At 46.7% G+C, this 26,831-nt stretch overlaps 1 protein-coding gene across 4 annotated transcripts in view; it reads left to right on the top strand.

Moving 5' to 3' along the window:
• Positions 1–26,831, top strand: part of SLC8A3 (solute carrier family 8 member A3) — a 115,755-nt gene that overhangs the window by 2,237 nt on the left and 86,687 nt on the right. For 2 of the 4 annotated variants that reach the window (XM_075754246.1, XM_075754245.1), the window contains one exon: positions 18,722–20,533. The exons of 1 other annotated variant lie outside the window; for it this stretch is intronic. In XM_075754246.1, the coding sequence (XP_075610361.1) occupies positions 18,768–20,533 (1,766 nt within the window). In that variant the 5' untranslated portion in view covers positions 18,722–18,767. Of the gene's footprint in view, positions 1–7,730; positions 7,749–18,721; positions 20,534–26,831 lie in introns of those variants that run through there. One more of the 4 variants, XM_075754248.1, reaches the window with a different exon arrangement.

Here is a 26,831-nt window from a genome sequence, read left to right as displayed (position 1 = left end):
CTGTGGTCAACTGGAACAAGACTTGTTTCCTGAGCAGAAGTAGTGATGTTAGAAAAGAGCACGTCCAGCTACTGCCGAGGGCTGGCTGGGGAGGAGCGAGAGCAGCCCGGGAGCTCTCAGTGCTGGCAGTAGCGTGCAGTGTGATGGCAGTCAAATCGGTTACCCCCCTACTGTAAATAAAAGGGTGTAATACTAACCAGGGTGCAGAAGGAGAGGACTGAATGGGAATAAGTAGAGAGCTCTAGGTAAAAGGTGCTGTATAGCAGTCTATTTTTTTTTTCCCAGGCTGAACGTGAGTCCTATACTAGAAAGCGGGTGGTTCAAGCGTTTCCCAAATGCCCGAGGTATGACAGATTGTGGTAATCCTGCTGCTGAGGTCCTGTGTGAGGGCAGTGGAAGTGCAGGTAGGCTCCCGGTCTCTGGCAAGCCTCCAGCATGCTGCTGGGCACATCGTTTCGTCTCCCTGGGTCTCATTTGTATTATTAATGATTTTTTTCTACCTGTGTTGGGATTTGGTGAGGACATGGTTGCAGTAACTAGTGGGTGACAGGGTGCGAGAGGGAAGGTGGATGTGTAGCCATCCTAACGCTGCTCTGCATAGCGCTTGTCCCTTGCAGAGAGATTGCCCTGTTCCTCTGCAAAGCTGAGAGCTTGGCATCAGGGATTGCAGATGCTGTCACCAAGTGGATTGTCCTTTTCCATCGCCCTGGGCAGCGCGGGAAGCACACTCTCTTCTGTCTTGGGAACTAGCACCCAGAATAGGAGAATGTATTTGGGCAGGATACCGAGCATGCCCTGGGTCGTGCACCGTGCTGTGCTCCATAGGCTCTCCCTGGGCAGGTGCGAGAGCAGGAGCTGCCTGGTCCGACGGAGCAGACTTTGTTGTTGGGAGTCACGTGCAGCTGTTCTTCGTGGTGGTCGCAGGGCAGTCAGGGCGCTGCTCTTCTGCTTGGCTGGCTCCTAGGAAGGAAAGAGGTACCCAGGGATGAATCCAGCCTCCCTGCTTCCTCTGCCTTCCTCTGGAGCTGAAGTCAGATGAGGCTGGTCCAAGTGTGGCAGGTCCTATGGTATTGCTGGCTGGACAGGAAAGGGTTTTTCTAAGGTCCTGGGCTGACCTGCTGTCATGTCATACCTGATCCCGCACGTATCCCTCGGATTCAGAGGGTCCTTCCAGCGATAGGCATCCTCCATCCCCAAGGCAGGGAAGTGCCATAACAGCGTATGTCAGCACTTTTTATTAGAAACCAAGTTAAGATGTATTCCCTCCACCAATATTTTCAAGTGAAGCACTATACAGATAAATGGTCTGTCTGTCAGGTTTTTGTTTGCTTGTTTTAAACAAACAGCATCAGTCTCCTCCCCTAAGCTTTCCCAATGACCAAGTGGCGTTGATGAATAGTTCCTTGTTCTTTGTTGCTGTTGTGTTTCAGATGCCTTTCATGTGCTTCAACAGTTAAAAAGATGGCTTTGCTTGTCGGTCAAATTTCCTTTTTTTTTTTTTAATCAGGCAATAATATCTAATTCTGTATTTTTTTAAAAAAAAGCGAAGGAAATTAAATTACACAGATGAAAAAAATCTTAAAATGGAAAAAAAAAATCTTTGAAGCCAGGAAATTGATAGTTGTGATGCTCTGCCTGCCATCACCCACTGTGTTTAGGTATTGTGACATAGATTAATACTGTTGTTGATTTAATGTTTAGATAACGGTAACTCCTAAAGGCATCAGCCTGGTTGGGGGCCCATGTTTCAAAGTGCCATACAAATGTCTAATGAATGATAGTCTCTGTCCTGAAGAGTTTTATGCATCGAGAGATACATGAGATCACAAGCTGTTTGTGGGACACCTTTAAAGCACCTTCTGTGCTGGTCCTACATTTGCTGATTTCAGTGATATGGGGCTGTGGGATTTGGGGCTGAAGATGAGCTTGCTGTCCCTGCTCACCTCCAGAATGAAATCCAGGAACCACCTTGAGCCTCCCACAGCTTAAGTGGGCTGCTGGGCTGCTTGGGGGGTAACGTGGTATAGACAGTAGTTGGCTTCCCTCCTTCCTCTCTGCTCTCTCTGCCTTAATCCTTTAAACTGCGAGCTCTGGTTGAGGGCCATCATGGATGTGCACGCACTAAGTTCAGCACGACGGCCTCCCGATCTCCCCTCTAGGCATTTCTCTCACAGGGTTTTGCAGGAACAGCAAGGCATCAGGCGGCAGGGATGTGTCATGCCATTCTGAAGGTACCACCACCACCCCATCTTGCCAGAGTCACAACGAGAAGACCCAGGTGCCGTTGTCCCTGCGGCACAGCATCGTAAAGTAATTAGTTCACCCCGTAAGACACATTTATAAACAGGTGATGATCATGCCCCCATGCTCCTTCAACTCTCAATTTTCTGGTAATTCTGTCTTTAAATCTGCTTGCTGGAGCCTTTGATCACACAGCTGAGCTGTCGTTGATGTCTCTGACAGTTGGCATCATGGGAGAGAGGGGAGCTTAGGGCTCTTAACGTTTCTTTTATGATAGCTTGTTTTCTAACGAAACACTCCAATGAGGATTTTCCATCATAATAAAACAGGGAGCTTTTCCAGAGCACTCAGATTTAGGGAGAAGCTTCTGTTTCCATTCAGCATTTCCATTCACTAGCAGATTATTTCAAGGCTGCAAAACTGGACTTGCTCTGTTTGCTTCCTTCCCCTACTCTGCTGTCTTTTTACCTAAGCCTCCTAACTCAGGACAGCAGCAGAGACAGCCAGGTCAAGAGCAATCAGAAATACTAAATATCCTATGCTGCTGGGCATGTTTTGCAACCGGGGAGGTGTCAAAGAGTTTTAGAAACTATATAGACATACGAGACTGCATTGCCACTGCTTTATCCTCACCCTCTCCTAGGCTGGTACGTGGGGGCTGTCTCAAAGCAAACAGCAGCACTCTCCAGCAGCAAAGCAGAATACGGTTTTAATCCAAAGAAATGTAGCGATGCAGAGATGTACCTGTGAGAGGGCACTTGGATCTGACTGCTGAGGTTGTGGTGAAGGTGACATGTCCAGGAGCGAACGGTAGTCTCCAGTGTCGACACCGCGAGGTGCCCTGTCGGTGTGCTGGTGTGCTGCGTGCTGCTGGAAGCTGGGGCAAAATCAGGGAGAGCTAGAGCGTGCCTGCACCTCGCTCTGCGGTCGGGCTGCAGCTCGGTCTGGATGTGTCCTAGCTGCCCTCAGTGTGAGTAGTGGTAGGAGAGAGTCTGTCACCAGGGTCCAGGTAGGCTGTGAAACCCACTGCTGCCCCAGCGCCACAGCTCCCCACACCCAAATTGGGGGAGGCGGCGCTGCCTCTGCCATGCTGCTGGCCCACCCTGGCTGGTGACGGATGGGGTCTCAGAGTAATGCTCAGTGTGAAGAAGCCATCCTGTTGTCCCCTATACTGCTTGCTTTCAGGAAAATTTGTTTTGGGGCATTAAGGCCTGGATGTCTTGTTTTACCACCATGAGGTGGACCTTCCGTGGTGGGAAGTAATATATTGATGTTGAGCTTAAAGTTCACCTTAATAAACACCTTTATCCCCTTCCATGGTTTTGGTTAGGATTACTCAGTGACCCTAGAACACGCATGTTGGTTGGGAAAAATGGAGGTGGAGATGTGTCTTTGCCTTTTGTCTAGCAGGACGAGGCTGTTAAATGGTCCAGGAAGTGTTGCAGGATTCACTGCTGCAAGAGATCAACCTGCCCCTGCCCACACCACTCATGCCCCTGCCACGCTTGTCATTTGCACCTTGGTTTCCACAGCCTTCCCAGCCTGGCTGCTTATTCCTGCTCCTTTCCCACCTCCTCCAGGGTCCTGGCACAGTGGCATGTGTGGCCAGGTGGTGGGTCCTGCTGACTTTTCAGGCAGATCAGTTCCTGGTCCTTACTCATGGCATAGCTATTCAAACAGTTACGCCAACAAAAAAAAAGGGAGAGCTAGTGCAGAGTGGGAACAAATGACCAGAGGTGGTGGAAAATGTTCAGGTTGGCTTAAGAAGCCCTGCTTCCACCTGTGAAGCTGCTGCCTGAATTGCCTGCAGCAGTTAAGGCTTGGAGTTGGTTCAGCCTTGAAGTCTGCTCTTGATGAAATGGATGGTGCTGAATGCAAATTAGTTGCAAAGAACCCAAGAGTGATGGGGTCTGTAAAGCGCTTCTTAAGCTATTAAGAGGCACAAGAATCGGCGGGAAAAAAAAGACAAAATAATTTTTAATGTAAAATCTTCCTAAGAACATGCACAGGGGTTGATCCTGATTGGAAAAAAAAAAAAACAAAAAAACCTCAGAGAGTCTAGGCCAAGCTGCTTCTTCAGATGCAACATGCCAAATGGACTCAGGTTCTTCAAGAAGAGAATAAAATGAGAACTTCCCCTCTGCTCTCAATTCTTTCAAGTCCCTTGAAAGCATCACACTAGCACTCAGCACTTCATCAACAACAATCTCTCCATGTTGAAGCCTCCAGACTGCATTCCCTGGCAGTGCAAGTGGGAGCGGTGCCAACTGTTTTATTAGGTTTGCACCCACGAAACCCACTAGCAGGGAAGGACCTGACTCCTTGTCCTCATGAGGTCGCAGCGGGCTAAGTTTGTGCTGCTGCCCTGCGCTCACTGAGGGTGCTGTGCTTAGCCAGTAAGTGAGTCCGGGGGGACCTGCCTGCCTCGGGGCTAATTGGGGACCCCAGTGTGAGGACCAGGGTGAGGTGGAGGTCTCGGTGTCATTGTCTTTAAGGTGAAAGGCAAGGTGGGTGGTCTCTCTGTACGTGCTTTTCCTTTGCAAAGGATCCCAATGAGGGATAACGACACGCTGCTGCTTTTTATTTTTGGCAGTCCCCAAGAAGAATGAGCCTTTCAAAGTTTGGGTTATAGGAGGCTCGCACAGGGGATGCTGCAGGAGTTAGACGTGATGGGGAATTCTCCTTTCTGAGTACTTGGAGATGGGTGCACTAGATGTTGCCCTACCACCTGCTCTGACTCTTTAAGCATCATTTTTTGCCTTCCATTTTAACCTTCCAGAGTAGTTTCAGGTTCACTTCTTCCAGTAAATGTTTCCTCCTCTAACTTAAATAATCCATCTCCCCAAAGCTGACCTGACAGATGTTTCCCCCGCGGTGACCCTGCGTGCACAGCACACTCCATGAAACCCTGGCTTCCATGGGGAAATGCAGCACCAGCAGTGACCCTGCTGTTGTCCCAGCTAAAAATAAAGCCTGTCCCTCCTGGCGGTGTTGGGGTTTGCTTTTAAGTAGGTAGGCAGTTTTACCCATTGGCTGCACTGTGCTCTTGTGCCAGGCAGAAGGCACAGCTTAACCTTCAGAGCGCAGCGGAGCTGCCTCTGCTCTGGGGAATCGCACCGGGAGACTGAAGGTAAGAAGATGCTCAGCTGTACTCGGTGCACCTACACCGTTCTCAAAAAACTGCCGGCTTGCCTTTTGCCTGCCTAGATCCATCTCCTTGCTGCTTCATAGATCCCAGTCAGTCAGGACCACTTCTCCTTCCCCCAGCTCTGGCCTTTTCCCTCCTCCGCTTTTGCTTAAATATATAGATTTCTTCATGATTCTCCAATAACTGCCCCAACTCCCCACTTCCCACAACAACTCCATGCCTTCTAGCTTCCCAGTCTTCTAACAGCATCCCTCACATGTTCAATCCTTGGTTGTCCTCTCTGTGTGGCTTTCTGCCTGTCTCTCAGGTCCATATGGGTTTGGCTGCTGGGATGAAGCAAGAGGTTGGCCCAGTCAGGAAGCAGGTGCTCAGTGAAAGAAGGGCCTTTTCCAGCTTTCACAGTACACGCACATGAGCCAGTTTCACAAAAACTGGTAAGCAATGGTTGAAATATGCCTTGGTGCAAGAGGAGGGATGCATCCTGGCTGGTAAACCTATGGATATTTCGAATATTTCCATGCACATCTAGTTTTTAATTTGAGCCTTCCAGTACTTAATTTATTTCTTATGGCATTGAGTTCCACAGATTGCACAAATGCGCAGCACAGAATTTTACAAGTTTCCTTTGCTCACTAGATAAAATAACCCCGAATCTGGGAGCTTTCTGTTGGTATTAGCCTTGAGCTTCTTTTGGCCTGGTTGACCTGCTCTGTACCTCTGACCAAAGCTGATTTCCTGGAGAAGGCTGAGGGAGGGGATGTGGGAGTTGTGCAAGGGCTGAGGAACATTCTTGGTCATGCAGGATTCCAGAAACCTCATCTACTTACCATTGCAAAGAGAGCGTGCAGAGGTGACACGGTCGTGATTTGCAAGTATCTACATGGGACCCAACAGCTATCAGACACAGTAAGCTGGCTGCAGTCACCTCTGACAAGAGAGTAGTCTCTCACGTGCCATCGGTGTCTTAGGCACTTGATGAAATGTGCACCAGTGGTCCTGGTGGCTTCCTGACCAGCTGGCCAGCACGTTGCAGCGTGTGCTGACTCTTGCTTGGCTGGTAGCTGGGTACGGGAAGGGCCGCAGGGGTTGCTGTGGGAGGAAAGGTCAGGGCAAGGGGCATGGAGGTGTTTGTGTGCCTGTCTGCGGGGAGAGCAGAGTGCAGGGAGAATGGGTTGAAGAAAGAAGGATTACTGTGGAGTGGAGCCTTATTGGGATACAGGGCCCAAATTCATTGAAAACCCATTTTTATTCATTTGTCTGCTCATTGAGCTCCCACAGCAAAATGGATTCATTTCAAGGCTTTGCTTCTCTTTAAAAGTGATCGTCCTTTTGTCAAAGACCTTTTGTGCTTGTCCTTTTACCCGTTTATGTCACTGACCTGAACTAAATAGTCATGGTGGCCCTGCCTGGGGGGACGCTCTCCCTGTCCCACTGCTGGTGTTTGGGGACCGTTGCTCCTTTCCTGGACGAAGCATGTTTTTCCATCATTTGTGGCAGGTTTCCCGGATGACAGGGGTTACTGTCATCAGTGATCGCAGGGAGGGCCGGGCTCAGGGCACTGCTGCAGAGGTATGGCTGGGTGGGAGAGACTTTCTGGGCTGAGGGAGCAAGGGATGGGGGCCGAGTGCGGAGTAAAGCTGTGAAAACAGGCTGTTCGTTCCTGCCTTAGCTGTTGCTCAAGTCAGTCCTCCACTGAAACTCCCAGCAGGAGAGGGACCCTGCAATTTTCTTGCCTTAGCCCTGTCTTAGGGGAGATTTGGATTTCAAAGCAAGTAGAGCACATCTCTGTTTAAATCTTCTCTCTGCAGAAATGGATGGAAGGATAATTTCTGCAGTGCCTGAAGGGGACTCGAGCTCCTCAGTAAAACTGATGGAGTTCTGGGACTGCTAGCATCAATAATGGAGGCTGTGCCCCTCAGTGGCAGGAAAAAGGCTGTGCTCTCTCTTTGCCTCGGTGGCTTAAATAGGCCATACAGCAGGTGCCTGTATGGGACAAGCATGTTATCCAAGCACCTGCATGAAGCTGGTGACTCCTGTCAAGGTACCTTTGGGATGAGGTGCTTCAGGATGTTGATCCAAGGTGACACTGGGCGCATGGTGGAGAAGAAAGACTCCAGGCCTTGTTTGCTGGGTTCTGGGGTTGTGGGGGGAAGGAGGATTTTCTCCTTCCCTTGTCTCATTTCAGTGCATTTGGCTGATGTGGTCATTTTCCATGACTCAGCTGCTCCTGTTGGCAGGACTAGTCGTAGCAAATCCAGGGCCAGCATGGAGTGTCCAGGGGGAGGGAGGAACCGGGGCGGGATGGACAGGAGTACGTATGGACAAGGCAGGAAGATGCCCCCCAGCTGATGTGTGTGACGTGAGTAGCAAAGAGGAAGTAGATGAAGCTTTCCTTTTGGAGGTTTATGTTATATGTAATGTTGCCAGAGCTCCTCAGGCAGCTCTTCCAGTAGAGTAAGCTGGCTCTGCTGACTTGAGCTCATTGGACCTGTGCTGATTTACGCCAGGGAAAATCTGGTCGGAAGGACCCTCTCTCTTCTCTTGCCACCCTTCAGCTGATGGTATGCAGGTTGACTGGGCTGGAAAGACAGTCCTCACTTTTAAAATGACTTTGTGTCAAAGGAGGCTTTTGGAGGGGAGGGTCAAGGGAGGGAAGCTGGTATAAGTAGTGCTCTGAATACAATGAAAATGCTATTTCTTCAGCTTTGGAGATAAACAACAGCATGATTATTATGTACTTTGCTAGGAAATTCTTCTGATACATAACTCCCTGCATCCAGTTTTCAAATGTTTCTTGCTAGTATCTAAGTTAAGACTTGCTGACCGCTGGGAGAGTATCATTGCAGGCATGTTAGAAATGGCAAGGGAGGAGCCTCATCCTTTGCAGACAAGGTGCTTTGTTGTATGCACCGCTCCCAAGTTGGCATACACATATAGGTAGTCTCGATTTTTTGTAATCTTCTTGAAGGATCAAGTCACGTATTTACCTGACTTAGCCCTACACCTTTTGGGTGCGGGACCTGCCCAGTGGTCTTGTCAGGAACCAAGAAATAAACCTTATGTCTGTCTTTGGAGAAGACAGCAGTGGCCCTTCATGGTCATCTGTTTGGTTTTCTGCAGGAATTTTAAATCATGTATAGGCATCCAGTGGAAAATCCATGATTTCAGTGGGGCCAAGGTGTCCAAGTGGGTTAAAGAGCCGCTCCATTAAGCTTCTAACTACCCTGTAAAATCTGGTCCTTTGCGACTCCCTTGGTGAACTCTCTGAGACACACTGAGACCATGGATGGGGCAGAGGAGGAAGTTAGTGCTGATGAACAGTGAGAGAGAAAATGTGGGTATTGAGGGTGACTAGCTCCAGACGATATTTTGGATGACCTACCCTTGACTGGACAGAGTGGAGCAGGCAGCCAGGGAGGGCAGACCTGCAGCTGAAACACAGACTGAAAGGTGAATAATCCTGTCTGGTGATGCCATAATGATGAACAAATCTCTGCCTGTCCTCGCTGTAGAGATCAGAGTGGCGCATGGCTTTATACAGTCCAGAAGGAAAGCCATCAGAGGGTGGGGGGGAGAAGAAATGAAGGTGGGGTAGCAGATAGCCTGGAGGCTGCTGCCACTTACTGTAATTGCTGTAGCAGCTCGGCTTCCGCTGTTTGTTGTCCGTGTCATCTCTGCAATTACCATATGGTAAATATGACTTGAGTCTCTAGCAAATAACAGAGCTAATATTAAGAGAGAATCTGTAAACAGCTAGTGCATAAATGAACAAAGAGCAATAAACAGCCTGGACTTACGAAGAATGAATTAATCATGGTAGATGGGAGGGTTATTGTTCTTTTTTTAAAGCAATTGCAGAATTAACAGCTGAAAAAAACCACCGAAGGATTAAGATACCTAAATTGTCAACAAGAGATATGTGGGGATATGTGTCAGTAAAGGCTGAGGGTGCTGTGTGAAATCTTATTTGATAACTGTATTCAAATGGGTGAATTTACAGGTTTGGCACCTTCCAAGTGAAGTGGGAGGTATTTTGAGGATAACCCATAGCTCAGTGCATTTTTCATGCCTCCTGCTGTGCTCAGATCCGCAGAAGCAGTGAGCATGTTACAGTGTATTTCCCTCCTCTCAGCTGGAGACCCTGACTTCTTGCTTGAAACTCTGGAAATCTCTGCTTTCGGTGCACGCGTGCCAGTCAGCAACGGTGCTCCTCACGCAAGCCCCACCATGCTGGGGACACAGCAAACAGGCTGAGAGGAGAGACCTTCGAAAGTGAGCAATGCAGCCAGCGTCTGTATATCAATCTAGATTTAATCTTCGCAGCAGCCCAGTACCTCATGAAAACCTGCTGTTTGGCAGAGACGAGGGGTAAGACTTCACCGCCCAGGCTGGGCTTGCCTGCTCCAAGAAGAGCGGATCTGCTGCTGGTTTTGATGGGAACAGGCACTGAGGTATGATGCTCCCAGATACCTGGCTGCTTCTGACCACCTCGAAGATGGAGAACCGAGAGGAGAGCAAGATAAATGATTAAAGGGCAGCCTGGGCTAATTTATAAAGATTAAAATAAATTTGTGAGCTTTGGCCAAAGAATAACTGTGGAGGAGAACAGCTATTTACAAGTATCTGAAGCATGTAAATCTCAGGCAGGGAGGAGAATGGTTCAGAGTGCTCCAAGGACAGGATAATGAGAACTAGCAGTATAAATTTTCTTAATTTCATCCTAAATATAAGGAAGACGGCTAAAACCTCTGAGATAAATTACATCATGGCAGAGTCTCTATTGGAGGTTGTGGAAATGCCATCACTTGGGTAATTTAAAACTGGGCTGGACAAAGTGTTAGGAAATAATGTTCGCAAGGGGAAGAATGCAGCAGGAGCCCCTGGGGCACGGACCAGACAACTCTGCTGGCTCTGGTCTAATTCTGAAATTAGTGAAACCTGTGCTAATTGGGCTAAGTGAGGGCCTTTCCTATTCGCCCCATTTCTGTGCCCATCGCACACAGGAGCATAGAAATCTTCAGTCTAACATGACAAATGACAAGTCACTTGTTCTCCTCCGCAGTGGTAAATATGATTTCTGAAGTGTAGCCGCCTCCTCCTCCTCTCCTCTCCCTGTTTTCTGTCCAGGCTCCCACTGCCCCGTTTGTGCTGCTTCTGCCTCCATTCGCTTTTTTAATATTTTCTTTCTCACCGAGCCAGGAAGGAGCTCTTCTGAATAGCCTTGTGGAGGGCTCATGATTTCTCTTGTGCATGATGTGGCATTTTTGGTAAAAGCATTTTTTTTTTTTCTGTATTCAGACAAAACCCAATTATTTTCCTTGGAGAAGTTAAGAAAGAAACAGGAGTGTTTCCGGAGGATCGGAGCGGTGCGTGCCTTGGCTGTCAGTGTTAGCACCCAGCGTGGCTGGCTGGTGGCTGCCCCAGGAGCCCATGAGATGGCTGGGCAAGGGCTCCCTGCCTGGCTACTTGTTGCATCAAATCCAGCACATCACGTGGTTTGTTTTGTTTGCCTCAAATGAGTGTTTTCTGTCAGCAAACCTGAATTTTTCTTAACTAATTCTGGATCTAAAGAGAGTGAGATATGGCTACAACACCTTTTCCCCTCTTATTTAGCACTTAGCCTGCCTCTTGTGTACGAATAACTACTGGCTCTGCAGCACAAATGCACTGTTGACAACGAATCCTAGAGTCTTTAATTGTAGCTGTTGTAGATCTGTCAGCAGAGTGCTAAAGAAATGTCATGAGTTGCTGCTGTCATCTTTCCTCTAGGATGCTGTGAGTCACTAGGTGATAAGTTGCACTCTGATGGTGGCACCTGAACCAGCAGTATAATATCTCCGTGAAGCAGGAGCAGTAAATAACACACCCTGTGTGCTGCCACAGGCAGTACATAAAATGTCTTTTACTGACAAGAAGTTTTCCTCACACCGCTGGAATAATTTTTTTTCCTTCCCCCACCCCTCCCCAAATGGTCTTTGTTGCTCTTTATGAACCAGCAAGACAGAGAGCGATGAAAACCGTTGCCTCGAAGGCTGCAGCAGAGGAGTCAGCACCTATTGCAACCCCGCGCGTTGTCGGGTGGCTGCTCTGGGTTGTCTCCATCAGCTGCAGTCTGTGCAACAGGCAAGGGGGCCACCGAGTGGGTCACCCAGTAACTCCACTTTTTTTTTTATTTCCCTCAGCCTCCTAAACCTCAAAGGAAACCTTCAGCCTCTTCACTGGGCCTTTCGTATCATAGGCATAAAATCAAGGTCCCGAAGAAGGCGCTTGAAAGTACCTGCCCTCTCAATTTGGGGCCATTCAGACTGCGAAGAATGGTGTTTTCAGATGAGCACTAGTATTCAAGCACCTAAAGGCTTTAATTGTGCTTAGAAATACATCCAAATGCAATAAAAAGACTGACGTTCGAAGATGTGCTTCTAAGTGGTGCAATGGAGGCTTCCCAGTGACTTCCAAAAGGTGACTTTTTGCCAAATGCCAAAAAGTGGCATTTGCCACTGAAGCGCTACAGTGCAATTTGTACCGAGTGCCCTGAGTGCACCAGCGCTGGATGTGGTTGTCACGAGCAGGCCTGGACTCCATACCTGCACTTTTTTACTTTTTTACTGTGAGGGTGACTGAGCACTGGCACAGGTTACCCAGAGAGGTTGTGGAGACTCCATTCTTTGTTCTTGAATATCCTCTGGATATTCAAAAGCCAACTGGACGTGGTGCTGGGCAACTGGCTCTCGGTGGCCCTGCTTGAGCAGGGTGGTTGGACCAGATCACCTCTGGAGGTCCCTTGTATCTGCCATGTGAAATGGCCACTCAAAAGTACTACAAAACAGCGTTCAGAAAAACAACAGTGAGATTGTGTAATATTACTGGAAAGAAAAAAAGCCAGCTATATCAGAGCAGATAATACTGCTTTTTAAGCAGAAGGATGGCCACTGCTAATCTATGTGTCAACCTAAATACCAGGTTTTGTTTTCTGAATGTAAAAAAGGCTACAGTTCTGGGGGGAAGAAAAATGAAAAGGGTAACGCTCGCTGTCCCTCAGCCTGAGGGATCTCAGACATTCAGACGTGTACGGGGAATGGAGGAGCAAGCGCGCTGTGGCTCCCAAGGAGGCTGCGCTAGCCCACACCATAAATAAGGACGGCTCTCAGGAGCGTGGCTGTGGCTGCCTTCAGCGTCTGCCTCCTCCTCCTTTACGTATCTGCGCACAGAGCGTAAACCGCAGCTCCTGTATCCATATATATCCGTCAATCCTGTACAGATATTTTTCAGCAGGGGTGAGAATGAGGATGTAAAATGCCCAGCCAGTCAAGTGCAGCTGGTGCGGTATTGGAAGGGGACAATTAAGTACGGGCACCTTTATGGGTTAGCTATTTATGGCGCTGCTTCTCCAGGAGCATCACGGATACTAAAATACAGGAAAAACGGCATGGACCAGTTCCCCAAGGCAAGTTGAGTGTTGGGAGGTTGCTCCTAGCCGTACGCAGACTTGTGCTCCGTTTGGGTCAGCCCCTGGGATCGCCGAATGTAACTGCATCCCATCGCTGCAGCATTTCTGTAAGGAATTAGTAGACTTGAGTTGTTATGTCAATTAACACCCATTTACCACACTAGAATGGTAGGAACTACTCAAATTAGTAGAGACACCAGCTTGTAAATATTAAAAGACTTGCTATGAGAGCTGGGTTTTTTATGGTAGCTTTTTACATGATCTTGAGAGAAAAACCCCTGCTTTTGACACGTACGGAGGGGGTTATTCTGTAGGCAGCTTGTTCTGGGGCTTGGCATGTTTACTGGGAAGTGCAAAGCAACAAGCACCTACGGCTCCCTGCCATAACTCTTCCGTAGAGCTGAACTGCGGGGATCTGTCATGGCCTAAGCATGAGTTACAGTGCTTTTTTCCTCATAAAATCTAGCTGGTGCAGTAGTAGGGAGCTAAACTACCTCTTGCTGTGCAATAGCCTGTGTTAGCCTGGGCTCCGTGGTTTTGCTCGTATCAGATAGGTGTGTGCCATCGTCAGCGTGGTGGTTTAAGGCCAGGTCTGTGCCTGGAAGCCTGCATTTGTCTGACAAAATGGATCTAATCGCACTGCTCTCGCTTTTGGCTTGCAGGTAAATCTTAATTTACACTCTGGGTGCTCTTATAGCGATGAGCAAAGGGCTGAATAGTGTTTGAAAAATATGCTCTGTTTTGTATTAAATATTTTGTTATGCTTTTATTTTGGGGGAGGGACGAGGGTGAATTACCTCTTCTGTTAAAACTCAGTTATTTGTGTTCTTTGGCAGAAAGGCTATAATTTCAATTTTTGCTGATGCTTATTACAAAAAAAAAAAAAGTGTGCTTAATCAAAAAGCTGTTATGTGTTTTGGAGCTGAGGAATGTAAGGCCCTGTTATTAAGCTGAACCTTATTTCTGTCTCCTCCAGCTTCGGAGCAGGGCTATAAGATGACACTAATAGCAGTGCTGTATCTACTCTGCTCTGGGACAGATGCTTGTCGAATAGACCAAACCCTTGATCTTGAGATGCCTCTGTCTGGCCCTCGTGTAGCGCCCACGCCTGAACGGGGCTCACCCCGTGCTCAGATCTAATCAGCAGCCTTTCCTGGGCACTCCAGGGTCGGGGAGAGAGGATGTACGCCCACAGATGGACGCCGTGTGTCTGATTTATTTGGGGGGTGGGTGGGAGATGAGAAGGAGAGGGAGGTGCCAGACAACCTAATCTTATTTGCAGGTCAAATCCAATGGTTTTTATGATGGTTTAAGGGGAATTTTGCCTAAATAAGTAATTACAGGGACTTAAAGGTTCGCCTTTGCTTTTGTATTTACTGAGCAGTGATCTTGGGAACTTGATATGTGGAGGTTACGTGTTAGCAGCCATCACCGTGTTATGTTGCCTCTTGATTTGATTTCTTGTTGTGAATGCTTCCTTTTGAAAATATCCTTGCCTTTGGAGTCATGTGAGCAGCTGTATGCAAAAGGCTAAATAATAAGGGATAAGTATAGCCTTCCCAGCTTGCTACCTTGCTATAGATCCACAGCAGCCAAACCATCAGTCTTCTGAAACTCAGCTATTATCAAAGACGTTAAGAGTTTGATAGTTGTCTAAAAGTCATTTTCTATTGCAGGCTTAAGTGTGACAAGCGTGGTCCATGCTACTTTCTGGACTGTCTCCAGAAGTATTGCAAGAACTGATCTTTTTATTTATGGGTTCTATTTATGGATTTATGGATCATGTGGCCATTGTCAACTCTTGCAGAAGGAGTTCCCCCTGCTAAAATACCTGTTATGCATCTTCCCAGAGCCTGGCTATTGAACACTACCTCATTCTGTTGCATGGACACTTTCAGCTTTTTGTCTCTTGTTTGCATTGATTGTATGCTCTGAACTTATCCTACCAGATAGGGGACACTTCACCCAGTACCACTGCCCTTATTTGCCTACATTCAATGTGATAGCAACAGTGGGGCAGAGACCTGTGGGAGAAAATGGTGTCTGATAGCAAAGAGGGAGTGGAAATTATGGTCCTCATGGTATAAGGCTGAAGATCACCCGATAGCAACTGACTCGTGGCTGTTGCTGCAGCCTCCTGTTGTTTGCGTCCTGCCCGGCCAGGGCAGTGACGTTGCCGGAATGACACCTCTCTGCACCAGACGTGGATGTGTTTTGTCGCGCTGGCGTCAGAGGAGTGACACCGTGACCCCTCCTGGGTGACTAGCAGTGACTCAGGACTGTGCTGCAAGCCCTCCTGGAGGCTCGGTCCTCAGAGCAGGACTCGTGCTGAGGGGTGGCTCTGGTCACAGTTAGCCCTGCTGAGATCAGTGCTGCTACTCAGAGGAGGGGTAGGGGACATGTCTGCTTCGCTCTGGGCAGGCCAGAGCTACGTACATCCCTTCTAGTGATTTCTGGACTGAGTTTAGTAGATATGTTTGAGGGCAAACTTATGCCTTGTATAAGCAACCTTGTTGACCTAGAGCTACAGAGTGAGTTCTAACTCTTCTGTTCTCTGTCATCTGAATGTTAAAACTGTTACCTCAATGTTTTATTAACAGCAGTTTTAAAATTTAATAGTTTTATTCTATGTTGCACTAATTCCCAAGGGGTGATGACAGTAAGAATGCTTCACTGTGGTTTTTCAGATTGGTTAGATTAATGCTTTTCATGTTAATGAACACATATTAAGATCTTATTAGACAGTGTGTCTGTGGGCAAAGTTCCTGTTGATCCCACTGGGGAGTTTTATCTGTGTCAAAGAATTGCAGGATCAGGTCATTATGGTATTATTTCAGAAAATGATTGTAACCTCCACTTAACGTTAAAATGTTTGTCAAAGCAAGTGAAAACCGGTGAAGAACAGGATTCCCGAATTCTAAGATTTCAGTCTACAACCCATAGCCTGAGTTTGGAGGTCCAAACACATAAACAGAGGCTACCCTGGTAGAGGTTGGTTTTGAAATAATATACAATTAGTTTGAGGAATAATAATGAAATTACCCTCTGTTTAAAATCAAATAAAAATTTAAAGAGGACTGGCTAGCAATAGAAACTGTCACAGCATTACAGCAGGTAGACAGAGAGTGTTAATTACAGAAGGTGGTTGTCCCACAGAGAGGAAGGTTGGTGGTAGCAGTGATTTATTTCAGAGGGCAGTTTAGTCATTGTACTATTCCTAGACAAGGCTCTGAATTTAAGTGATACTTAGACTCTTAAGTCATTTTTGAAACCAAATTTAGGTTCTTGAGTCACGTAGATGTTTTTGAAATTACTCCTGTCTTTCTGTCAGCCATTTCTGCTTGGCTGATCTTGGAAGAGACAGCACCGACTGGCTGCTGTACAGTTAAGTAGGAGCTGGAAGCTGGAAGTGTCAAGAGGTTGGTGGATACCTGCCAGCAACTGCGGTGCGGAAAAGGATGATCTGATGTGCCCTGGGGTGTTTTTAGAGCTGCTGTGCTTGTGCAGTTGGTCTCTGTGCGCACCTTGAGTCAGAGGCACCTGGAACGTGTCATCTTTACTGTGCATGTGCACACATCTACCTTGCAGCCCAGAGGTCTTGGGCTTGCTGCTCATAGTCACTCTGCACATGTTCACTGGCCCTTTCTCAGGAATTTCCCAACATCCTGCAGCCAGAAATCTGGTAAAATACCATGCGGAGCGGGAGGGGAGACACGATGGGAATGTCAGCCAAACCCAAGCTGTAGGTGCTGGTCACAGTCTTCCCTGTGACCCTGAGCTGTGTAGGCAGCGAGGTGTTTTAGTGAGACTTCAAGGCTGGGGCTGGGGCTGGGGCTGGCTAACAGCCCTCACTGGCTCTGGGGTCCCGCTGGTCCCTGGGGGCTCAGTCAGGCACCGGGGCTAGGGGTAGGCAGGCAGATGAGTTGGAGGGAGAAGGTAAGTAGGCTAATGTGGGAGAATCACTCTCTTCTGAATTAGTCCAGGTAACATGAAGAAGTGTATTGTTTTTTCATATCAAGGGTGTCAGATATGGATTTGTGATCCTGATACTGCATAATCAATTCTCTCCCCTCTGCCGTGCTTTGTCAGGAGTGGTTTTGTTCATTTGCAGTCCTTGTTCACGCTTTCCTTCCCGTTTCACTTGTCTTTATAGATTTTTATCTGAAAGTTAAAAACGTTTTTGTTGGTATCAGGAAAATTGCACCCGCTTTTGGAAAGAGGCGAGCGACACAACGTGATGATAAAATAGCCATTCGAGATGCATTTGTTAATGCTGATAACATTAAAATGTTGCCCGAAATATTTATAGTGCAAGGGAGTAGGGAGGGACCTCCTCAAGTGCTTTGGGGCCAGTTCATCTCTTTGAACTGCTGCCATCTGAAGGGTAGGCAGCTGCTCTACATTGGCTGTCTGGGCACTAGTTGAGACCATGGAGAGGTATGGGGAAGGACAAAATCCGTTCTGGAGATGCGTGTCTTAAGTACATCTTTTGGGTCAGAAGAGGGGCGAGACAGGAAGGATTGTTCCCTGGAAGCGACTGTCTCTTTCCTCTGGCTACAAAGGGAACCTGAGTGACTTCATTTAACTTACTGCCCAGGATTTAGAGAGCTACAGTAGGGGAAATGAATCCCAGCCCTACTGATTTGGCAGTACAAACCTCAATGAAAGTTAGTGGGAGTTAAGGCTCTTGAACCTTCCAAGTGCTGTAGATAATGCCGCTATTAAGTTTGATGTTTCCTGTGAGATACTTGGCTGTGTCTGGACTCACAAACGTGATTTGCTGGCTAAGCCTGAGATCAAATTCTTCCAGAGGCCTGATATAAAGGAAGGAGAATAGTGTGGTCCATGACAATGTGAAGGGTTCAGAATCCAATTTTAAGTGGTGCAAGCCCTACAGCGATGTAGTCCATAAGTAATAGAAGGCTTTATTGGGTGGCGATATGCCAGATCTATGTGGTACATCAATCAACTCCTTTGTTTTTGCCTGGTATTTTAGGTTAGAGATTACTTTCATTTCAGGGGGTATTTGAAAATAAATCAGTTTCTTAGGGATGTAGAGAGAATGTTGGTGGGTACATCCATTTTGCTGTATCCTCTGGGTTCGTGAGCATAGCTTTTTCTAGCTGTGGTGGTTTTGTAGGTTTCTGTGACCATTTAAAAGCAGGATTATTGATGTAAAATGTGATCCTCCAGATCGCAATGGAAGGGCTAGTGAAAAATGGCCTTTGGCGCTTTGCCAAGCACACAAGTCCTCTGCCCTGTTTCTGGGCTGACATTGTTACTTCCTAATGTGGAGGCCCTGTGCCTCAGAAGGTTAGGGTAGCCCTAGGACCCTTCCAGACACTCTGCAGCCTATTAGGAGGGACTGGTTGTGGGGATGGTTTAGCCACTCTGTTATGGTTCTCCATAATTTGTAACTGAATTATGTCCAACACATGGACTTAATTTGGAGATTGCTCACTGGCCTTAAATGGTGCTTCTTGTGTTACTAGTGATTCCTTGAGACAGGGGAGCCTTTAGATTGGTTTCTTGTGCTGAGTTGAAGTGCTATGTGCTGGTGAACACCATGGCATCATTAGGTAAGTGGCAGCTGAGCACTCAGTACTCCTGTTGCACATGTTGTAGGTCAAGAGCAGGCTGTTACATATGTGCAGTTTTCCTCTGAGTTACTTTTCTAGCAATTGATCTTCATCTGCCGGGCATGTAAATGCTATTAGAGTTTGTTAGAGGCCCTGCTAAATACCTTCTTCAAAGTGACAGAGAGACAACCCCTGCATCTCTACCAGTACTCTTCAGTGGTGAGATACTGAAGTGCGTTTGGGTAAATGTTGCATCTTCCTTTTCTCTCATGCTTCCCTCCCCCCTCTCTGTTTTGTTTGTTTCAGGTTCTCGGCCTTTTTGGATCTACACAGTGGAAGTTGCATCTTGTGTATGGCGTGGTTAAGCTTGCAGCCTGTCACCTCGGCCTTCCTCCATTTTGGGCTGGTTACTTTTGTGCTGTTTTTGCATGGTTTGCAGGTGGATGCTGGCCTGACGGGAGACTCAACCAATTCAGTACAAAACAGCTCGTGTTCAGGATCTTTTGACTGCAAGGAAGGTGTTATCCTGCCAATATGGTACCCAGAAAACCCATCCCTTGGGGACAAAATTGCCCGTGTTATCGTATACTTTGTAGCACTGATCTACATGTTCCTTGGAGTCTCCATCATTGCAGATCGTTTCATGGCATCTATAGAGGTCATTACGTCACAAGAGAAAGAAATCACGATTAAGAAACCCAACGGAGAGACCACAACGACCACCATTCGGATTTGGAATGAAACTGTTTCCAACTTGACTCTCATGGCTCTGGGCTCCTCTGCTCCTGAGATCCTTCTGTCTCTGATAGAAGTGTGTGGGCATGGATTCATAGCTGGAGACCTGGGGCCATCTACAATTGTTGGCAGCGCTGCTTTCAATATGTTTATCATCATTGCCACCTGTGTCTATGTGATCCCTGATGGAGAAACGAGAAAGATAAAACACCTGAGGGTTTTCTTTGTCACCGCTGCATGGAGCATCTTTGCTTACATCTGGTTGTACATGATCCTTGCTGTCTTCTCTCCAGGTGTGGTTCAGGTCTGGGAAGGTCTGCTCACACTTTTCTTCTTTCCACTTTGCGTCCTTCTGGCTTGGATAGCAGATAGACGTCTGCTTTTCTACAAGTATATGCACAAAAAGTACCGTACTGACAAGCACAGGGGCATTATCATAGAATCAGAAGGTGATCACCCTAAGGGAATTGAGATGGATGGCAAGATGATGAACTCCCACTTTCTGGATGGAAACTTAGTGACTGTGGAGGGGAAGGAGGTGGATGAATCTCGCAAAGAGATGATCCGAATCCTTAAGGACCTGAAGCAAAAGCACCCAGAAAAGGACTTGGACCAACTGGTAGAAATGGCTAACTACTATGCCCTGTCTCATCAGCAAAAGAGCAGAGCCTTTTATCGCATTCAAGCTACCAGAATGATGACGGGAGCTGGCAATATTCTGAAGAAGCATGCAGCTGAGCAAGCCAAGAAGAGCACCAGCTTGCATGAGGTGCGGCCAGATGAACCCGAGGAATTCATCTCCAAGATTTATTTTGACCCGTGCTCCTACCAGTGTCTCGAGAACTGTGGTGCCGTTCTCCTGACAGTGGTGCGGAAAGGAGGGGACATGTCCAAGACTATCTATGTGGACTATAAAACAGAGGATGGCTCTGCCAATGCTGGTGCTGACTATGAGTTCACAGAGGGGACTGTTGTTTTGAAATCAGGGGAGACCCAGAAGGAGTTCTCAGTGGGAATTATTGACGATGACATCTTTGAGGAAGATGAGCATTTCTTTGTGCGGCTCAGTAACCTCCGTGTGGTGGAGAGTGAGGAACCTCCAGATCTCAGTAACTCCCCATATCCAAAGGCCATGTTGGCTTCTCCTTGTGTGGCCACAGTGACTATACTGGATGATGACCATGCTGGCATCTTCACATTTGAGTGTGATGTTATACATGTCAGTGAGAGCATTGGTGTGATGGAAGTCAAAGTCCTAAGGACATCAGGTGCTCGGGGTACAGTCATAGTGCCATTTAGGACAGTAGAAGGGACAGCGAAAGGAGGTGGAGAAGACTTTGAAGACACTTATGGGGAGTTGGAATTCAAGAATGATGAAACTGTGTAAGTACCCCATTCATTTCTGTTCCTGGGTCTAGTTTTGGTGTTTAACCCCACATTTTGCCTCCATTACAGGTGAATGCTGACAAGGGACAGGCTCCTTTCTTCTGCTTTCCTTCAGTTTCCCTACTTACCTCTTTCAGGCAAGAACCGACAGCAGGATTTAATAGCTCAAAGCTCTTGTCCGTTCCCTCTTGGGAATGACAAAGTGAGGCTTAGCAATATTGCGGGGGTAGGGAGAGTGTAGGAGAAAAATATATCATTCTCTGAGGTCCTGTATTAAAGGTAAGGGTTAAGGGAGAGTTAAGGTAGAGAGAGAAGAAAAAGGGCAAGCTTTTACCTGGGAAAGCCTCTTTTTGAACACTAAACATAGAGGGCACAGGAGTGTATTGCTATCACTAGATGAAAAGTTTACAACAGTTATTCTCAGGCAAGCAAGAGCTGCTCAGTAGACACGCAGTTTTATTTTCACAGGAGTAACACATCATACCTGCATCCCTAGGCTGCCTGTGCAACTTGCAGGTCCGTGTGGCAGCTATTTCACAGCATAGGCACAGCTGTAAGCTGTTCTACTGGACTTGTGAAATCCTTCCAGCTTCTTTGTCCCTATGGTCTACCCATATTCCCCACATCACCTTCTCTATGATCTCCCTATGTCTCTTCTTTTACAACCTGTGGGTTTTTGCCTTGTAAAATACCATGGCAATTGGCAATAATGGTCTAAAGCAGTGCAGCTCACAGCCTGTCCATGTGGCTCCATGACCCAGTGTTTTCATACAGAATAAAGAATGGAAGCAAAATACTCTGCACCAGTCCTGTTAATTCAGCTCTTTTACTGCGTACAAAGTAGCTGATACGAAGCTAGGAAGTAATAAAGACCGGAGAGGCGATAATGTTTAATTGCTTTAAGTACCTGCTGTTAACATTAGTGGGGAATGAGAAAAATCCCTTAGCTGAGTAGGGAGAGGGAGGGGGGGTGTGAACCTGGTGCTAAAACTCCCTAGTGTTAAGTGCCTAGGTTCCTCTTGTTAACACCTAATCACTTGAGCCATCAAAGGAACAATTGTGCAGACTTGCAACTGGCATCAGAGAAAGGAAATCTTTGTACCAAGCCTCCCAATACAGTACCCAAAAGGATGTGAAGATATTAAATGCTGTGGAGTAGGGATGCCCTAATTCAATAGCACCTTCTGCCTTAGCCCACTAAAGCATTTAATCCAGCTAATATCCACAGTCCTGATGCTTGATTATAAGTACGCGTTCTTCCCTATTAAAGGAAGAGAAACTCCTGGTTGTCTGAGTTCAGCCACTATCAGAGATGGAAAGGAATCAGCTGTCCTCATCTGGCCTTGTCAGGGAGATGGGCCGTGCAGGTTAGTCTCCTTAATTGAGCTGCAAGCTGATTTCTCTAGAGAAAGTGAAGAAGAATGTCAGCTGTGTGGTTACAGTCTCCTGTGAGTAGACTACCTAAAATACAACAGGTAGTAGTATCTTGCTTCAGCCAGGTCTTGAAGAAAAGAGACTCTTCTTGCTTGCAAAAGACCCATCAGTGAAAGGCCAGCAGATTTGGGGTACCAGAGAAAAAGCCCAGGAGCCATCTTACTCCAAACTGTACTCCTTTTCTTTCATCTTCTGGCTGATGAAAGACTTCTTTTTGCCTTTGAAAAGTGTGACAGAAGATCAGAGCATACCCACATAGTTGCTTCACTTGGGTTAAACCAAGTGAAGCAGAAAACAAGTATGTGTAGGTTGCTTAACGCTGTAGTTTGTGACCCAGAGAAGATGCCCTAGAGCACAGATGAGTGGTGTGCTTAAAATTATGCCCGCACCTAAGACATTAATGTGGCTTTCACTTCTGCATCAGAAGACTGCTGGGAACAAAGCCTGCTAGTCACAGTGGCCATGGAGACCATGTGGCTAACAAAGATGAATTTCTTTTGAAGCTAGAATTGGTATGGCTGGCTCAACATAGCACTTAATCAAACTAGTAAGCTTAACAAGGAGAGAGATCATGTCAGCCAGCAGGCTGCCTTTATTCACTCCTGGGTTTAACTTTAAATCTCCAGGTCGTCTGTGAATGGAGTTTTGGGCTGGAAACATGTGAAGGTAGTTTTCAGTAATCAGCCTTTGGCCTTTAAATTCAGTGAACACAGGTCAGCTGTTGTACTTTACTAGCTCTTCTCTGAGGTACAGGTGGAAGTAGCTGTAGAAACCTAGAAGCAGTAATGGGTGGGTTTAATCTCTTCCTCCTTTTTGGCTTTCTGAATCTGAATGCAGAAAAAATAATTTTGAGCAAATATTCAGGCTGCAAGCAAGCTTGAGGTAATTCAGGTCTGAATTTGGAGTTCAGACCCATAATGTTACTATTCTAACAAGCCCTATCTAGTTTTGTTCAGCCCTAGTTTGGGAAGATGGATGGATAGGACATTTGGGACAGTTTTGCTGACCTAGAGGTCAGCGTATGAGTGACTAGTCGTAGTGTTGCTTGGTATAAGACTGTATGAAGACACTGGGTCACCAAATAGCCAGGGGGTTGCCTGGCTGAGTATTTCAGGCCCTGCCTCTTAAATGCCATGCCACACCACTGAGCCCACCATGAGGTACTGATGTCCCCTATGCGCTGAAGCGGGGACTGAGAGTCCACAAAACCTGGTGCAGAATGGAGGAGAAAGCAGGAGGATTAGGATGGTCAGTAGACGATGCCAAGGACAGGGTCAGAAAGCAGCGAGAAGTTATGTGCTTCCCCACTTCAGCCTAATCATTAGGCTCTCAGTTAGGAAAGGAGAAACTTGGGCTCTAGTTTCCATGCTGGTGTGGGAGCTGCTCGTGGTTTTATACAAACTCGAGATGGAGTCCAGCCCTCGCTGGTTTAGCCTTGTCATTCTCCTCATGGAGTCACTTTGAAAAGATTTTTGAGTCATGGAGGAAGCAAATGAATTAACAGCGTCTTGCAAACACGTAAGACAGTGCTACGCTTTACTGTGGCTATGTGTGTATGCTAAGGATCTGCAGAACTGTAGCCACAAAGAAGCACTGATCAGTGTAAACCAGAGGAGAGTAAAAGCTTCAGTTCTCTGGCACATGAATTTAAAAAACCGTGAGCTCGCATTCTGCAGAGGCAGGCGATCAGTAAGTAGTTTGTAGGTCAACCTCCTTAAGTGTAGCAATGGTTAGATTAATTTGAGGGGTGCTGGATTACACAGCATCCTTGAGATTAAACTATAGGAGAGGCACTGCCATCTACAAAATCCTTAGGGCCAAGGATAAGCCCTTTCCCTGAAAACTAAATAGAGAAGGGGTCTTCACTTAAATATAATAAGATAAACTAAACTACCTCAAGGTTGTTTTTAAGAGGCTTTCCCTAAAATATGTAGAACTGAAAAAAGATGAGTTGATGCAAACATTACAAAATGAGAGGGAAATGGATCCTGCCACCGGCTCTTGCTTATTGCCTCTGTGATTCTTTCTAGACTAACACGGTCAAAGTTTCCTTACTCAAATTTGGGTGGGAGCACAGGAGAAAGGCTGAGATGCAGAGGCTTGAAACAATGCTCTTATTATGGAAATACGGGCCCGTAAAGTGTGTGTGTGTGTGTATGGATGCGTATGGGTGTTGGCTAGCTATAAATCAAGGCATATAATCTTCAGTGCTGTCATCTGTTGAGAAGGGAATTGATAAGGTCTCAAATACTTGATTACGCTGCCTCTTTTTCAGTACATTTGTTATTTCCAAACTCGTGCTCCAGTGAGGGTCAGAAATGACCTAAGCAGCTGAAGCAGAATCCTAGTTCTTTTGTTGACTACAAGGAAACTCTCAAGAAATCAAGCCCAAAACTTAGATTTTTTTTTTTTCCCACAATGACTGAACACTTTTCTCTTAAATGGATTTTGTATGGAAATAAATGTTAGGTTCTCGGAGGCATGAAAATGTGGAAGAATGATTGACCCAGCTGCTTTATCATGTCCAAGCAATAAAGAAATCATTAAGAGCCAGCAGCACGAAGTGAATTGAGTTTTAAAGGATTTTCTTTTCGCATAATAAAGGGAACTCCCAGCAAGTCATTAAATTTAATTTAAATTTTCTCTGTTTAAATTGTTTCCTCTGTGTTAAGCTGTTTAAGTTCATATGGAAATTTTTCTAGGTCTTGCTTAAGAAAGTTTAGGAAGATACACAAGTTACCAGTAGCTAATTGATACACCAGCTAGAAGATAAAATTCTGCTGTGGCAGCTATACTGAGTTAAGGTTTAGACCAAGAAATCTACTTTGTTACTTGCCTTTGTTGCTGGTTGCTCAATTACTTGAAGGACTTGAAGGCTACTAGAGGTGTAGCCATCTGCCCTGAGTCCATAGTTCCCAGCGTATTGCATGTGGCTCAGGCAGGAGCTGGGTGTTGAGAGATGCTGTGGTGTTAAACTGGTATTAAGTGGCCTGCAAAACCTCTTTGCAAAGTCAGCATGGCTGAACTTTGGTAACAGGCGGAAACCTACAGTCACTTATCTATGTGTGTGTTAGGCAGAGCTCTCAGGAACAGAAGGGCTGTCTTCTCCATTCGTACAGGGATTGCTGGAGACAAACATGACAAGCCTGCCTTGATAGGCAGTGAGATTATTTTTGCGTTTAGGATTTGGGCAGGATGTCATCTGGAAGTTGCACGTTGCCTCTTCTTGTCTGCTTTTCCCCAGAGAAGCCCCCAGGCTGCTGCCTGCATGGCTGTGGCTGCTCCAGGGAGTCACTGAGAGCCTTGGGCTGTCTCTGAGCGCGTGCTTAGCTTGGTGGGGCTGGTCCTCCAAAGTGCTGGTACAACACCGAGCGGTAGAAAACCACATGCCTTTCTTCCTGTGTGCTTGTATATATATATGTGAAGGCTAGAGGTGGTCCTGTCTGGGTCAAGCTCAGGTTTGTGCTGTGGCCCAAGGCTGGTGGTTAACATCTGCCCCAGGCAGCCACCACGTGCTGCTGCCGCCACCCTCTCTCCTGTGTGTTATGCCACCCTTGTTTGGTGGGAAGGTCAGTATCCCTTCCTCCTCCTTTTCCTCTCCTGTCCACCCATGCTTGGGTGCAGAGATACCTGGGCCCTCACCCCTTGCTTGTAATCCTGCCTTGGTAGCTGTAGCTTCCCCCATCAGGTCTGCTGAAGGTGACGGTGGAGGAAGGTGAATGGTGGTTGTCTGTTCGAAGGATGTCATGCTGAGGTTTGGTGTAATTAATTGTCCTTCCTTTTTGTCATTCAGTGCTTGGGGAAACTGTCAACTTAATTTTTTAATTCGATCACCTACAGAGTCATGGTTGTGGCATTTTGAGGGGAATGCTATTAATGACGCTTAGCTCTTTTGCATGGTGTTTTGTCAGTAGATCTCGTAGCACTTTGCAAAGGAGATTGAGGGACATTATTCCCATTTTGTAGGTGGGGAGAAAAATACAGAAAATGACTTCTCTTCCCTCTAGATTACCCAGCAGATCAGAAGCAAAGACAGGAATAAAACCGATCTCCCTGAACTGCTGGCCTGTGCTCTATCCAGAGGAAGGTCTGTGTACATCAAGCTTGTAATTTCCTGTTACTCAAGACCGCAGTGAATTTATGCAGATTCACTGACCTCTCCCTAGCCGTCATGAATCAGATTGGTACAGGTATAGGCAGTAGCTGCAATATCTCACTATTCCCCCAAGCTGTCAACAATATCTGTGGTTTTGGGTGCTCATTTTCCTAAATTAAATTTTGTGCTGCATCTGCAGACCTTGGTTTATCCATATCAGCTGTGAAGACTCCAATTAATGACCGAGGTCATAACAAAATCATTTTGGTAATCTAGTCTGAACTCTTGTTCAACAGCTCTCATAGACCATGCACTGATCCTAAGGCTCTGGGCTCTGGGAACAGCCCTCAAAAAATTAAGACTAATTACTGTGACTCCAGGCAATGAGAATTTGTTGTGTGAGGCTGATGGTTTCCTTCTCTCAGGACATGTTTCCTTCCCATTAGAGTCTTCTTGAGATTTAACTCAAGGTTGAACCCTCCAAACTCTTCTCCAGGTTGTTTCCATCAGTGGGTAAGCTCCTTCTGGCTTTCTCTTCTTACACCTTCCATAAATGATTAGTTCTTGATTCCTATTTTAATTCATATTAAAAGAAAACATTAGCAGCTGTTCTCCAGTTAAAAAAAAAACAACAACTTTCCCCCCTGTGTTGCCAGTGGTGCAAGGCTGTTGTATTTGCTTCTTGCTGCAAAATTCTCATGTCAGTGTTCTTAACAGTACCAGTTTCTAATTTAACTGAAGTCCTTTACACACACACACACGCAC

The sequence above is a fragment of the Balearica regulorum genome, chromosome 5, assembly GCF_011004875.1.
Source record: "Balearica regulorum gibbericeps isolate bBalReg1 chromosome 5, bBalReg1.pri, whole genome shotgun sequence".
NCBI lineage: Eukaryota > Metazoa > Chordata > Aves > Gruiformes > Gruidae > Balearica > Balearica regulorum.
The sequence above is the reverse complement of the archived record's forward strand: the minus strand, read 5'-3'. Positions and strand labels throughout refer to the sequence as shown.